Source organism: Atractosteus spatula, chromosome 13, assembly GCF_055471065.1.
Source record: "Atractosteus spatula isolate fAtrSpa1 chromosome 13, fAtrSpa1.hap1, whole genome shotgun sequence".
NCBI lineage: Eukaryota > Metazoa > Chordata > Actinopteri > Semionotiformes > Lepisosteidae > Atractosteus > Atractosteus spatula.
The window spans coordinates 16,603,756-16,620,630 of record NC_142718.1 but is presented as its reverse complement, the minus strand read 5'-3'; the positions used below and the strand labels follow the sequence as shown (position 1 = coordinate 16,620,630).

The 16,875-nt window shown below is 38.7% G+C and overlaps 1 protein-coding gene across 1 annotated transcript in view; it reads left to right on the top strand.

Annotated features, from left to right (window-relative positions):
* The window catches only part of mfsd6b (major facilitator superfamily domain containing 6b), a 40,423-nt gene extending 34,816 nt beyond the window's left edge, over window positions 1-5,607 (top strand). The window contains exon 8 of the mRNA XM_088930267.1: window positions 2,801-5,607. Coding sequence (XP_088786393.1) covers window positions 2,801-3,091 — 291 coding nt within the window. The 3' untranslated portion in view covers window positions 3,092-5,607. The remainder of the gene's footprint in view (window positions 1-2,800) is intronic.
* Window positions 5,608-16,875: the final 11,268 nt, after the last annotated feature.

Below are 16,875 nucleotides of genomic sequence, written 5' to 3'. Positions count from 1 at the left end.
TTTTTTTACATTTTTTGTAAAAGGATTTATGCCCACCCTTGGCTTTCTTAACTGTTGCAGTCTCAATAAAGGTGCTTTTTACAATCTTCTGATAGGATGGACTTATAAAATACAGTCTTTTTTGCAGCAAGTCACTTTTCTAGTGCAGTGATAAAAATTTTCTTCTTGATATCCCATTATATTCATGGAAGGTGATATTACTGAGATTAGAACTGGTGTTCTCTATGATTCATTGTATTATTTTACATTCATTATCTTAAGCCTGATACAATAATTGTACACCTCATGGAGGTGGTGCCATTAATGTCATGTAAGCAACGTTTAAGTATTCTTTTTTTAATATGTATGTGTATCTTTGTACCAGTTAGGTAAACCCGCTGTTATATCTTTGTAACATATATCTTTTTTATTATTTTGTATTATCTTGATGGCAGCCTAGCAACAATTACTACTTTAAAGTCCAGTCAGCAGTGATCTAGTTCATACTCACAGGTTATACTTTCATACTCACAGGAATTGCTAAATAGCCATTTATATTCATTTAGATCATGCTTATTGAGTCCACCTCAGCACAGAGGGAGGCTTTTCCTAGTATTTATGGTAATAAAGCATGTAGGTTGACTTTGGACTATTTCAGGGATATTTATACATTGCTCTATTGCCAATTAATCTTCAAAGATTAAAAATATAATTTCCTGCTATGTTAAATATAAAGTAAAATATGTAAATATAAATATGTTGAGACTGATGGCATGGAATAACAGGACAACTTTCAAACCTAATGTTTGAAAATGGAGTAAAATATGCTGAATGAAATAGGTTTGAACATTTTGAATTAATGAGCATGAGTAAGAATGCATAATTTAACTATAACTACTTCCTATGATATATCCCAATTTGGTTTTACAAGTTGGCTAATAGTTTGACATGTTCTCATTTCTTTCAAGTCTTTTATGAAGTTAAAATTACAGTGTAAAGTCACAGTGCACTCTCTGAATATAAATGCTTTCTTTTTCATGCTGTCCATGTTCCACTAAAGAAAGGTGAGAAGTTATTTTGTAGTGTTTTAACTGAATATTTGATGGGGCTTTTTCCATAATGGTATGTGTCTCTCTTCATGTGACAAATGATGAGGAATTTAAACAATATTGTGTAATGTGTTTAACAAAAGCACATACAGTCGTGTCAATGCCATTTCTTTTCCTTTTCTGATTTAAAAGGACATATTAAGTTCTGAATCAAAAACAAAGGTTCTATAATAATCTATAATATTCTATAATATTATAGTTCTATAATATTAACAGAGAAATAAAAAATTGTGGAGACCAAATACTTCAATTTTAACTTATTTTAAGAGACAATTGTGAATTATTTGCAAAAAGTGCAAAAGTTTCAATATTTTGGCCATGACTGTGGTTTATAAAATATAGAAGTATCATATGGGCTTTATCCAATGTGCACAAATTAAAATAAGCTGTTGATCCAAACTTAAACATTTAAAAACTATATTTGTCATAAAAAGAACCATATTCATGTTAATGTTTAAATTAACTACTTCTGAAAGCAGAATCGAAACCAAGAAAAAATCAAAATGTAAAATCTATTTTTTCTATTAATTTATTTCATTTCTACTTTTCTATATTTTTGGAAAGTTAGGAAAAATGAACTATACATTTTGCTTGGTGAGGATGCAAAATAAAATTATTCTTTGTCAGTTTAATTTGCTTCAGATTTAGGACCTTTTTTATCCTTTTTGTTACCTAAACCTTTCTCGTTGGTTGATATAGAAAGTTCAGTATGTCACTTTTGCCATGAGTGTCAAAATGTAAAAAAATTCTACACCTCTATAGCCAAGTGATACTTCAACTTATGCGAAGCACTATAGTGTAAAATACAACAATTACTTTAGGAACAATGTAGTGCAAAGCAACCTTACTGCTAACAATTTGAATATATTATAGATAACATAACACAAAGAGATGCATGTAATTAGGACTGGACATTTCCACAAGGTATGGATTTGTATGTTTGAAGTACTCTACCTAAACATTTAATCTTGTATTTAACTGCAAAAAATACTGCAATTACTTTATCAATAACAAAATTCAAAAGGTTTACAAAGTAATAGAATATCAAATATCTGTTAAAAATATACTGTGTGTACTGAATATTTTCATCTACAACTTGTAGTCTTCCCATTTTTTAATTAAAAACACTTTGCTTTGAATGCTGCTGTCAGGTTCAGTTATATTTTTAACAAACACAGTGTACTAATATACAAACAGCACAGTGGTGTAGTGGTTAGCATTGCAGCCTTGCAGCATTGGGGTCCTGGGTTCAATTCCAGTCCTGGCATGCTATATGCATGGAGTTTGTATGTTCTCCCTCTGTTCTCGTGGCTTGAGGGTTTCCTCTGGTTTCCTTTCATAGTTAAAAAACATACTGGTAAATTAATTGGCTTATGTGAAATCTGTTGCTAGGTGTACAGTATGTGTGTGTCTGCCCTGCAAGACACTGGCATCCCATCCATGGTTTATCCAGCCTTGTGCCCATTACTTGCTGATACAACCCTGAATTGCATGAAGCAGTTAGAAAATGGATGGATGGGTTGATATACCATAATATTACAGTAATAAATTCCTTCTTCTTGCTATGATTTCAAGGTAATAAGATTTTCTTTTGGTTTTAAAATGCATGAGACTAAAAAACATCTTTCAGATAATATCACTTTACTTGTACACTTGCTTTCACCCATCATTTGTATAATGTTATCTAATCTTGAGGTTTTTGTATCTGGCAGGAGACAAATGAATCTACGTCACACCCCCCTCAAGCTACACCAATTTTCAGTACGCATACCACAGACCAGAAGTTTGTGCCCAAGGATCCAGCAAATCCAGAAACCTCATGTAGTTCAGTTAGCGGTAACCCTGCTGAAGACACCATCTCTCCTGCACCTGACATCCAGGCCTTTTCTCCCCAACAGCCAGCAGAGACTGTAGAGAACCAATCTCCTTTGCCAGGCAACTTCAATGCTACCCAGTCCTTAGTTTCACCTGGTCCATCCACGAGCTATGATGGAAAACAGTAGGATGAACTTGCACTTGGAATGAATGTACTTGTTGTAATTAAAGCAAATGTTTTTGAGTTTGTGTGTATTCAGGTTTAAGAAGAAAAATTATTGTAACCAAAAACAAAGATGAAATATTCTGGTTTTTTTTCAGTAGAAGAAATGTGCGTGGCACTGCCATTGAATTGTTGCCTTTTGAGATTTGGTTGCACTTCCAGTTCTTGCATTGCTTATTATAAATTGGAACCTTATTGTAAGTATGTACGTGCAGCTGGACTCCTTGTTACAATGCTATCTTGCATGAATTACAGGCTGAAACTGGAGATGTGAACTTACTGACAGTAAACAATTTTTGAAATATTCAGTTTTAATATATTATTAACATTAAGAATCAAACTGCAAAAGTGCCTAAAATCTAAAGATTTATGAGTCTTAAGGTAAAGTTCTCTTTCACAGGCACCTTACTCCACCTCTTACAGCCATAGATTCTGTTAAGCTTTACAAGTGTAAGCTATTAATATTTTAAGTTGTCCAAAAAGCTATTGCAAATGCACCTGGGAGCATTAAAAGGTTAACTTACTGACATTTGGCACCTTATGTGCCTAGTGCTATAAAACAAACACAAGGACAAAAGTTGTTTTAATTGCACACATATATCTGAACCATGAAAGTAATCTTTGCATTGTTTTAACTGTGTATGCCTTGAATCTTTTGCTTCCTAGATATTAATCACTTTTTGGTAATCGTTTGAATCTCCAGAAAAGCTGTTTACATGCACAAAAAGACGTTTTGATGAATCTTTAGGTAAACAGACTGAAAGATATGTTGATCATGTGTATTATACTTTAAATAATCATATCTTCAATAATTTGTAAAACCCATACATACAAAAAAATCTCAATATTCATATTTTGTATATAGTGCAAAAATGCAACAACTGCTTTAAAAAGCCCTTATAACTGCTTTATAAAAGTGAAAAAAACATTTCATGATTTCTTATTTTACAAACCATGATTAATCATTAGGTCTTAATAAAAATGTTTATTTTTGAGTATCCAAATGGTTCACCCAGTAAAAAGGCACCTAGGCTCTAGTTTAAAGAATCCCTGCAACTTTCCAGGTATTTAGAAGCTTCTTTTCTGTTGGTAAGGGATACCTCTCCTCTAATTGGCACTTAACTTTCTGCATGGGGCTCTGTTGTCTGTAACATTTTAAATATGAGTGGTTTAAAGATGGGCAGATTAGAGAAATATGCCTGCACTCTGTCATTTTTCCACAAAAGTGGCATTAAAGTGTTTGTGGAAAAGTGATAAACACACAATGGACTATTCCATATTGTGTTTGTTCAGAAGAAAACTAAGTTGGAAAAAAATACTGGTATTTTTGCCTGTAATACAAAGCTCTGTCCTTTTGACATTCAAACAAACCTTCTCACAATGTGTATTTTGTAAACATGTTAGATATGTTAATGTTTGAGAAACAGGGAGCTACATGGAATGCCGGAATTGCACATTAAACTTAATTTCTTCAAGTTAATGCTGTTAGACTTTTGTTTGATACTTTCAAAAGTAACTATCAAAGTAACTTTCTATTTACAGTACATGTATACTGAGGAAAAAAGAAACACAACATTTTCTTGAATGAGAATACTATAGTTAAGTACTTTCACAAAAAGTTGTAAATTTATTTTAAGCCTTCTGACCAGCAATACAGCGTGTGCAATGAGCCATTGCAACATGCCCCTCACACAAAAGCTCGTTAGGTACACTTTTACCCAACGAGGTCCATGTGGAAAAATGCCTGATCAGGTCACCTTTAAAAAGGCCTTAATTCAAAGCTTAGGTCATTGCAAGAAAAAGGCTACACTTAGTCAGTTTTCTGTGCATTCCATAATGCCTCGATTGTCACTAGAAGCAAGGGAGAGGGCCATTGGCATGCTGCAGGCAGGCGTGTCATGTGCCAGCGTTGCCAGACACTATGGAGTAAGCCACTCCACTGTGTCCCAACTGCAGAGAAGGTTTCAGCAGACCGGCAGGACTGGTCGTTCAAGATTCATCGCCCTCGAGTGACCACACCAGAGCAGGACGGACATATCAGACTGGTCCATCTGAGTGATTGTTTCAGATCTGCCACCCGTACTGCTGCTGAAAACTGCTGGCAGACACAATGCCCACATCAGTGACAGGACAGTGAGGCTCCATGCTGCTGGCCTTAGAGCAAGGCGACCCATCGGAGGCCCTCTGTACACACCTCCTAGACATCACACCTGACTGCCTTGGGCCATGCGATGGACTCGTCAGCAATGGCATCAGGTCCTCTTCACGGATGAGTCATTCTTCACCCTGTTCCACGAAGAGGGGAGGGCCAGAGTATGGAGGAGGAGGTGTTGCATTTCTTTTTTCCATCAGTATATATATATAGTAGTTGAATTTAGTAATCAAACCATGTAAATTTAGAAATTAAGTTTTATGCATACAATAATATTCAAACAAATCAATAAAATGTTTTCAGACATCCAGATCTATTGAATTAGAAAAGTCTTCAGTGTGCATTTATTTGTGTTGTGTGGTTGATGTGGTGCTGTCATTACAATCGCATTTATGTTTTATACTGTAGCTTGCTAACGTTTAATACTTTAACTATAACTCATTAACCATTTTTTTAAGTTTAAACCAACGTTAATAAAAAAGAGATCTAAAGAATAGAAGGCAATAAACAAAAGATACACATGAGCACAATGTTCAGAGGTGAGTTCACACATTTGAACATACTAAACAAGTTTTTTTTGTCACAATAAAATGTTGCAGAATGTTAACGGTAAGATAATTGTGTAAATAGTGGCAACAAATGAATCAAAATCACACACCCCTCAGGCCACTCCAGTGTGCAACAAGCACTTGACAGACCATCAGTTTGTGCTGAAGGATCCAGCAAATCCAGAAACCTCATGTAGTTCAGTTACCTTCAACCCTACTGAAGACACCATCATCCCTGCACCTGACATCCAGGCCATTTCTCCCCAACAGCCAGCAGAGACTGTAGAGAACACATCTCCTTTGCCAGGTAGATTCATTCCTACACAATCCTTCAGTTCAACCGGTTCATGTACACGCAATATAAACAACTCACTTAGAAAACAAAGGTTATTAGCAAATACAAATATTAAGGCAGTTTATGATTTCTGTGATGGCTTGGCTGAAGTCATTTACAAATTCAAAATAAATGACAGTAATTTTTGTTTGAAAATAAAAAAGGGAGTAAAGAAAATAAAAGATCAGTTAAAAAATACTTGTAACTTGTATTCTGAGCACTCTGTTTTGTTTTGAGTAAAAGTGTGATTGCTTCGTCCACATTGCCAGTAGGTTTTATATGTATATAATGTAGAATATGTATAACTGACTTGAGGGAATTGCTGGAAAAAAATAATTTATATTTAGTGGAATTTCATGTATGATGTGCAGTATATATTATAGAATACAGGATATACTAGAATGCACCAGCCTAGGTAAGAGAGCCTTGGAGTTTTAAAGAAGCACCTCCACAGGTAAGAGAAGAAGGCTGATTGAGGAAAGAACATTTGTTTTTTTTTTTCATGGATATTTTGTCTCATTTCTTGTTTTAATGGCCGTTATTGTAATTGTCTCCTATTCATTAATTTTAAGTTAAGGACATATCAAAGGTTTTTTATCACTGGTTTTATTTTAGGTTTAGAAATGATTTCAGCTACTTACCATTTATTTCAGTATGCCTTTGTTTTACATTTTTGCTGCTGCCTTCAAGCTTTCACATACAGCAGTCAATATTTTTAGTTCCAAGTATTTGTTATCTGTGTATACTAAGTATACCAGCCATTCTTTTTTCTATCTCAGAATGTTATTGTGTAACTTAGCTTTCAAGTTTCAGGTTTGTTGGTTTTATTGCTGCAGCAGCTTTCACCTTCCTCAATGTGTTAACCAGTGACATTATAGGGGTATTGTTTTTTCCCAATCAGTGAACACAATGGATACCCAAATATTCCCAACATTGTTTAGGTAGAAGGTAATTTGACTATTTTCCTTTAGAATCAGTCTCCTTCATTGTTTTCCAGATGCAGCAATTAAAAAATTCACATACCATGGTATGATTCAGCCTACCAAATTCAGTTTTTCACTGCCCAAAGAAGATCGATAAGTGGCAATTGAAGTCCATTAGATGTTAGTGAAACTGAAGCCTCATTTAATGTTGTACTACTTTTTTACAGCCACTTAGTAACCGCATACTAATATGGAAACATGTAACTAAAGGGATTTTTTGGTATTTAAAATAAACCAAGTAAAATTCTGAATTTTAATAACTATATTAATTTATTAATATAAATATATATTTACAGTACTGTACTGTATATAGCTGCTAGTGGTAACTGAAAATAAAAACTGAGGTACAGAGCACTATTCCATCATCTTCATAAATATGTGAATTATTTCACTCACTTATCGAAATGCTCGTTTTAACTTAATTTCTCATGAACACTTGTAAAGTTCAAATTAAAACAATAAACAACATATGCCTCAAGAAATATAAGTTATAAAGTACTTATAAATATTTTGGTTTTAATATGCTGTTTTTTAGTGTGCTTAATAGTATTTATATGTAAGTTTTTATTCATTTTTATATTGAATATTTCTTATTGTTTGATTTCATTTCTTCTGCGAGCAACTATAACATCAGTCATTGTAATTATTGGTGTTTATGTATAATATTTATCATCATATGGGGTGATTAGGTGGAAAAAGGGTGTAAGCATCTTCATGCTTTCAGGAGCAGATTTTTTTTACAATCAAAATCTAAAATAAAACCTATTTTCTATTACTATTTATACACAGTTACTAATAATTCTCTATACTGTATGTTGTAGTATCCGAATTCCACCTTATGAAATGCAAGCTTATGGCTGACTATGCCCGTGTAGACTCCACAATGAACTTCGCCCTGTTTAAAAATTAAACGTGTTTATTTACATACACTTTGGTTTTGTCAACAAACAAAAAAAAGGAGAAGTTTTCCACAATACCAAAAACTATTCCACAAAACTTAAGTAAACTAAACTAAGCTACACAAGCACATCAGAACCATTGCGCTCTAATTTCCTCCAGTTTTTTTAAAACTAAAACTTCTAGAATTTCCATTAAAGAACATTGGCGATTGGCCATCTTAAAGGCATATGCACCATTTATGCAAACAAAACAATGTGGTTTTCATATAGAACATATATAACCAAATTAAAACATCACATGGCTCCTACATTACCGACCTCTAATTGTTCTTAACCTACAATGGAACAATTACTACAGCTTAAATAAAAGTAGCCATGATAACTAAATTTCAAGGACTGATTTATGTCCTTAGGAACTTTTGGAAGTTCTCACAGTTTGGTCTGTCTAAAACATTGGTCTTTGTTTTAATCCGTACTTGTCTCAAAAGTCCCCTTTTATCTGGAAAGCACTCCACAATCTTCCACAGGAATCCCACAGAGCAGAGTCAACCACCACCAGGACCACGTCCCCAGGAATGAAGTTTCGCTTCAGCTGGGACCATTTTTGGTGCTCTTGTAGCAATGGTAGATACTCCTTTGTCCATCGATGACAGAACAGGTCTGATATGTATTGAGCCTATCTCCATCTTCTTCTCGAATACAGGTCTTCCTTACTGAATAATCCAGGAGGTAGCAATGGCTTGGTCTTCAATAACAAAAAGTGGTTTGGTGTTAAGGCTGACAAATCATTGGGATCTGTGGATACTTTAGTTATCGGTCTGCTGTTAATTATAGATTCTGTCTCCCACAATACTGTCTGCAGTCCTTCTTCTTCGAGGGTCTTTTCTCTTAGAGTGGAATTGAGGATTTTCCTTATTGATCTAATTTATCTCTCCCAGGGTCCACCACGATGTAATCCAATAGGGGGATTGAATTTCCAAGAGATGTTATGTTGCAGAAGAGTGTCATGGATCTTGGCGTTGTTCTATTTTCGTATGGCTTCTCTAAATTCTCGCTCAGCTCCAATGAAATTCGTTCCATTATCTGAGTAGAACTCCCTTACCTAGCCTGTTCTAACAATAAATCTACGCAGGGCATTCACACAAGAGCTAGCATCCAGAAAGGAAGCCACTTCAATATGCACAGCACGAATTGCCCAGCATGGGAAAATTACCTCGTATCTCTTTATTGTGCTCCTTCCGCGTGTAGCGGTAAGGCTTAATAATAAGGCAGAATTAAGTGTTTCTGAGCTTCCCAAATGAGGCCCCATTTCTCTGTTCATCTCTGTGGAGCAGCCACAGAGAGACCATTAGTGCAGGGTGATTTAAGGTTTCCTAGGACAGCTCCCAAAGGAGGATGCACTTAGCTAAGTCTGGCTATCATGATCAATGGTCATCCACTGGCGCCTATCAGTCTAGGGAGTGCCGGATGGACATCTGGACTGCATTACTAAGTGTCAGGACTAAGTGACTCATATCTCACCTTGATCAACCAATCAGGGACTGGTAGGGCCGAGTAACCCACGTGGGACTCTGATGCCCATGGAACTTTCAGCCAATCAACGAGCTGAAGTTCCTCCAGGTAAAAACAGGCAACACAGAGAGCCTGAGAGATTCAGGAGATTCAGTAAGATTCTGGAGAGGATTCTGTGGACTGTTCTAAAGGGAATTCAAAGGAGAATTCCAGGGCAGGACGGCCCAGGAGCAGAAGGCTCCCAAGGGCAGGACATTCTCGCAGCGCGCCTCCTGACCATCCTGAGACTCAGCCCGGACAACCACGGAACGGCCAGTGTGTCCGAGTGCCAGAACTTTCCTTTGTTCTAAGAGTCTAGAGTGGAGGTTGCCAGAGAGTAACCAGCAGCAGGCCTCGTGAACAGGTCAGAACTGTCGACAGCTGAATCACTATTCAGAACTAGCGCTTCATCAGGAACGAACCGGTCCTCTTCCTGACCTGCTGGGATCCACAGTCATCTTTTCTCCTGTGCACAAACTTTGCTAGTTAAAGCCAACACTAACTAGCCGGTCAGTGAGCATCAGCAGCGCACCGTCGCAAGCCGCACAGCACAGCCTGGCACGGAGCCAGAGAGCGCGGATTGGACAGCAACAAGCCTGCAGCTGATTCTTTGTGCCTGCAGGAGAAATGAATCCCCAGAAATTGGATGAGTATTCAACTTCAATGCATTACAGCTCGAGAATTCAATTGTTATCCCAACCAGTTGATATCAATTTAATTCCTAAGAGTTTTGTACTTGTTTTGAGTATCTAATGTAGAAGTTATAACCAAGTTCATTTACGAAACAGTCTAAATGAATGATATACTGAACGTATGTCCTCTTGATATGTGTAACTCTTCGTAACTGATTGAATATATACCTTTTGTATTCTGATAACCCTCACGATAAGATCTGTTAGGTTTACATGCATATTCTATGTATTAATAAATGTATCCTCGTGTATTAGTACCTGTGTGTGTGCGTTGTTTGAGTTATGTCGCATGGTTGGATTCTAAAGCCATCAAAAGAATCAACTTTGTGATTTACTGCTACAATTGATAATTGTCTCAGTAAATGCCCAAACCCTACAGAACTGGTGCCTTCAGAGAGCCACTACATTACATTTTGGCTACGGCTATGATTACATATTTGGCGTCCCTGAACGGCTATGAAACATTACATATTTGGCGTCCCTGAACGGCTATGAATCATTACATGCGCTTGACCTCAAAGGGCCTGAAGTAGTCCACACCTACTCTGGTAAAAGGAGGGTCATCTGGCAAAACTCTGGCTGAAGGTAGGTCTGCCATTTGCTGATTTCCTGCTGTTCCATGCAACAGCCAACATATGACACACTTGGAGAGAATCCTTCTTATTGCAGCATTTTTGCGCCCGGTATCCAGTACTTTTCACGCTGCTTAGAAAGCATATGGTTAACATTACCATGCCCAACCATTTCATGAACGTGTCGGAGGATCAAAGTAGTAATGTGAAGCTCCTTCGACAGGATAATAGGTTTCTTAGATTCTTCTGGCATAGCAGCTCTACAGAGTCTGCCACCAACTCTTAGAACTCCACCCTAAAGGAAGGGATTGAGCTTGTAAATGGTACTAGTCCTCTTCATGCACTGTCCCTTAAGTAGAGTGGAGATTTCCTCAGGGAATGTCTCGTTTTGTAAGTGGCAGATGATTTCCAGCTCTGCCTTTGTCAGGTCTTCCACAGAAAGGCAATGTTTGGCCTTTGCTCTTTCCAGTTCCACCTGTTTCTGTAGGTTTTCTCCCTTCAACTGTTTAGGGATGGCTGCCAACTTTCTTCTTGACCTACTAACACTCAGAAGCACCCTTAATCTTAGAATCCAGATGATAACTCACTGTACCATAATCTTTGCTTGCATCTGAAAAATGATGAAACTGGGCAAAGCTCTGGTCTCCAATCTCCTCTGGCTTGATGCATCTCAGCAACTTTAGGTCTTCAAGCCGACTGAGATCTGTCAACCACTGCAACCACTCTGCAGCAAGCTGTTCCGGTAAGTGTTGGTCCCAACCGAACTTTATTCTGCTTAACTCTTGCAAAATCCTCTTTGCAGATTGGATTACAGGTGCGAGGATTCCCAAAGGATCATAAATTGAGCTGATCACAGACAGCAGACCTCTTCTTGTGAGTGGGTGATCCTTGATCATGATCCGAAACTGAAAAGCATCCCATTCTATACGCCACCTGACTCCAAGTGCTCTCTCCATGGGAAGCAAGTCACGTTCCAAATCCAGATCCTTGATCTCCTTGGCCCTTTCACTTCCTGGGATGGTAGATAGGACCTTGTGACTGTTACTGACCCATTTATTGAGCCCGAAGCCTCCCTTTGCACATAATGACATCAGCTTTTGACACAGGGATACAGCTTCCTCGTCATTGCTAACTGACTTGAGGCAGTCATTAACATAAAAGTTATGCAGTTGTGTCCACAAGACGTGTCCTGAATTGCGTTCTGCGATCTTCTGTACATTTCCTAAGGGCATGGCATAGCTTGCCACGCTGGGAGATGATGCCACTCCAAACAGGTGTACAGCCATTTTGTATTCCTCCATTTCCTGGCTTATGTCCCCATCTGGCCACCAGAGAAATCTAAGCAGGTCTGTGTCTTCTGCAGTCACTTTAACCTGGTGGAACATGGCTATCACATCAGCCATTACTGCCACTTGTTCCTTTCTGAACCTGTTCAGCACACCCAAAAGAGTACTGGTTTGTTCAGGACCCTGCAGGAGCGTTCAAAGACATCCCTTGGAAGGATGCTGTACAGTCGAACACCACATGGATCTTCTGCCTTACTGGGTGGTACACACCATGGTGTGGTATATACCAGATCCTACCATTCATATGACCCTGCTCATCAATAGGGACCTTCACTGCATAGCCCTTGTTGAAGAGATCCTCCATGAAGACTGTGTAATCTGTATGGAACGAAGGATTTCTGTTGAACTGTCTCCTCAAGTTCAATGCTCGCTGCACAGCAACATGGTTATTGGCACACTGATGTCTCTGTTTCTCAAATGTAACCATGTGTTAAAATGTCCATCTATAAGCTTGGCTGATTGTGACACCATGGCCATAAACTGATGATCTACCGGTGACATTTCACATTGTTTATCCTTTCCAGATCCAGGGAAATCATACTTGAACTGTTGATTCCACAGATTCTCCAGTTGCACAACAGATATGCGATTTGCAGTGACATGAAACTCTTTTGTGAAGTGTGTTTGAGCTGTGCTCGAATCATCCCTCAGAGGTTGTTTGGTCTTAATGGCGTAGGGACCATCTCCGACGCTGCTAATAATCTGCCAGGGCTCTATTGCCTTTGGTACATTTGCTTCGATTAACAGCCCAACATCTGCTGAGATTTCTGGCAGATATACAGTACTGTACCTGTTTCAAGTAAGGCCACTTATCTGTGTCTTGCTGCAAGAAACTCCTTTTGAGAGAATGCATCAGGAAGGCTTATAAAAGCATTATCTACAAGACTGCTGACTTCCAGCCCTGACACCCTGTATGTTCTCACAGATCTTTCCTTGCCCATTGTTTGCAACAATATGGCAGTCCTTTTGCCACTGATGTTCAACTCCCTCATCAGCGCCTCGGTGCAGAAAGTTGCCGTGCTTCCTGGGTCTAGCAAGGCATAGGTTTGCACAACTTTACAGCCTTTCTTTGCCTTCACTTGAACGGGAACTATAGAGAGAATGCACTCACTCTCACTGGCCCCAGTTTGTCCACAAGATCCTCTGTCTGCACTAACAAGAGCACTCGTAACTGACTGCCTTTCATCATCATCTGTTTTTTCTGTACTGTCCACAGGTTTAACAGGTCTTTCCTTTCTCTTGATGTGTAACACAGTAGGATGGCACTAAGAGCACAACTGCTCATTACACGTCTTGCTCATATGTCCCTGCTTTAAACGGCTAAAGCAGAGCCCTTTCCTTCTCAGGAATGCAAGCTTTTCCTTATGTGTTTTGTTCCTTAAAAATTTACAGACCTCAAGAGCATACTCTCCCTTACGGAACACACAAGAGTTTGTCAATGCACTTGTGGGAGCCACATAATCCCTTTTGTTCTTATTAAGAGTTACAACTGCAGTAGAGGATGTTTTTTTCCATCTTTCTTCTGAGAGGCTGTGTTTGTGTTGAAATTTGCATGACCCTCCACAACATTGCTGTCCTTTATATCTCCAAACACTGTCTGCATTGCTATCTTAGCTTGGTTACTGATAAAGCCAACAAGATTTTGAAACCTGGCTCTCTTACCCAGCTGTTCTTGGACATCGAAAGCTACAGCCCTCCACTTCTCTCTCAACTTGTAGGGTAACTTATAAATGATAGCTTTCATGTTAGTTACACTGTCCTTTTCACCTAGAGAGTCCACCTTAATCATGGTGTTGCAACAACTAGTGAGAAAGAGTGAAAATGAATTCAAAGCCTCTCCATCCTTGGGTTTAACTGGTGAGTTTAAAGCCTTGTCCATGTAGGCAGCAGCTATCCTACATTCATTTCTGAAGTTCTCCTGCAATAGCTTCCTTGCCTTATAATAACCATTCTCTGGGTCCATAAGAAGACAGCTTCTTACTAAGTCCTTGGGTTGTCCACCAGTGAGTTGTTCTAAAAAGTAAAGCCTGTCCCTGAAACTCTCTGTCTTTTCCTCTACTCCCTGTTCAAAGGCTCTAATGAACAACATATAATCCAAAGGATCATCTCTGAAAATGGGAATCTCCAACCGTGGCAGTGTGGACGACCTATGTTGTTTCACTAAGATCTCTGTGATATAATTTTGTTTCTGCATCACCAACCAGTCCATCTTCCCTCGGAGCAGGAGTGTTAAACCATTGCACATCACTGTGGCTTTCCTGACATTGCAGTCGTGGTTCAAATGGACACTCTTTTGTCAAAATAGTCTCTCTCCTGACTGGGTGATTATGTTGCTCACTACTGCAAGAAGCATCACTGAACACATCTGCCTTCCCTTTCTTGCTTGACACTAGTGATGTAGCTTGACCAAGCTCAAGTTCCTTGAAAATCTTAATTTTAGTGTCTGAAACAGTCAAAGCAGTCTCAAGTTTTAGTGCCTCCCTTTGTGCTTTTAACTCAGCTTCTTGTCTCTCAAGAGCTTGTTTTTGCTTTAGAGCAGCTGCTTGAGCAAGTAAAGTTGCCCTTTCTATTTCTGCTTTCAAAGGGGCAGAAGATGAGGAAGACATGTGAGAAGCAGACCCTACACTAGAGCTCTTTCTCTGTGTCTTCTTACAAAGTTTTGACGACACCACGGATATACTATCAGCAGGACTCACTTCTGCATTAGTCTTTCTGGCTAGCTCAGTCCATTTATGGACTTCATGCAGCCATCTTTCAGTTTTTGTGATAAATTCAGCAAAGGTGGCCATTCTGGGCTTATGCCACTGACGCTGATCATCAATAACTCTGCAGACATGCACTGCCAAACCGCATTGTTGAGTTAATAAAATTCCTTATGCAGCTCTATGAAATCCACGTTTAACCTGGTTTTGACTATGTCAATATTACTGTCATTTTTCAAAAGCTCTTCAATCTCAATCATTTTGCCTGCCTTAATTTACTGAGAAAGCTGAGAAAGCCTATCCGCCTTAGCTCTATCCGTTTATTGAAATGTTTATTTCAGGTAAAAGCAGAAATCTGTTACATTTCTTGACCCCTTTTAAATACCTCTCCACTTGATAACGTCTCTTGAACAAAGCAATTATTGGGGGGAAAAAATCTTTAAGTGGAGGATTATGTTACACTTATTGGAAGAGTCTATTGAGGTGTCATAAGAACCTAGAGATAATGGTCCCCATCTGGAGAGTGTCTATATTTGAAGTTCTCAGGAGCTTCAAAGCAAGAAGTAGGAGCTCAGGTATTTAATGGGTTAAAGGGGATCTGAAACACACTGATCAAAGGGACCTTAATTAAGTTCTTGGTAGATCATTAAGAGTGATCCATGGTCCAGGAACATAGGATAAAAAAGACAGAGGAACAGCAGAAGGTAGAAGAAAGGGGTGGGGACAAACAGAATGAAACAAGAGACAGTGCCAGGCAGAAGGTCCTTGTTCAGATTAAATTTAAAGACCCTACTCTCATTATGTATTTGAACCTTTTTAAGAAGGCCTGCCTATTATTTTTAGGAAACTGATTTCTTGTATAAAGAGTCCCTAGATAACCAGCAGCCATATCACCCTGTAACTCACAACTGGCAACCTACTGAAGCTAAGCAGGTGTGAGCCTGGTCAGTACCTGGATGGAGACCTCCTGGGAAAAACTAAGGTTGCTGCTGGAAGAGGTGTTAGTGGGGCCAGCAGGGGGTGCTCACCCTGCGGTCCATGTGGGTCCTAATGCCCCAGTGTAGTGATGGGGACACTATACTGTAAACAGGCGCCATACTTTGGATGAGACGTAAAACCGAGGTCCTGACTCTCTGTGATCATTAAGAATCCCAGGGCTTTTCTCGAAAAGAGTAGGGGTGTAACCCCGGTGTCCTGGCCAAATTTCCCATTGGCCCTTACCAATCATGGCCTCCTAATAATCCCCATCTATGAATTGGCTTCATCATTCTGCTCTCCTCCCCACTGATAGCTGATGTGTGGTGAGCGTTCTGGTGCACTATGGCTGCCGTCGCATCATGCAGGTGGGTGCTGCAAATTGGTGGTGGTGGAGGGGAGTCCCCATTACCTGTAAAGCGCTTTGAGTGGAGTGTCCAGAAAAGCAGCATATAAGTGTAAGCAATTATTATTATAGATGTAAAATGGTCTCCCCTGGTTAGTGAAAGCATTTTTAAAATAGGAGAGATAGGGTCCAATTTTCTTTGTAGCATCTGGATTTATAGAGAAAGATTTAATTCTGGGTTTTAATGTTTGGTTTAGAACAGTGGTTCTCAAACTTTTTGGACCAAGTACCACCCCTGATCAAACCAAAGCATCCACGTACCACCTACAAGTCATCTTCACATAGGAACCCCAGAAATTCTCAATGAACAACATGAGCACGCACCCACACACTAACATACACATATAATAAATATAATAATAATAAACTTTATTTGATATAGCGCCTTTAAAGGTGGCTTCTCAAAGCGCTTTACAGAAAAAAAACAGGAGCAACAACAATTAAAAATAATAAAAAAGCACCATTTCAGTGAGAGGGGTGAGCCTGTTTAGTCGAGCAAAGCAGATGTGAATTCATTTTTTGAGCCTTGATACAATTCACAACAGAGTCTAACAGATTTTAAATCATCAGGCATTTTCTTGACGGCAAA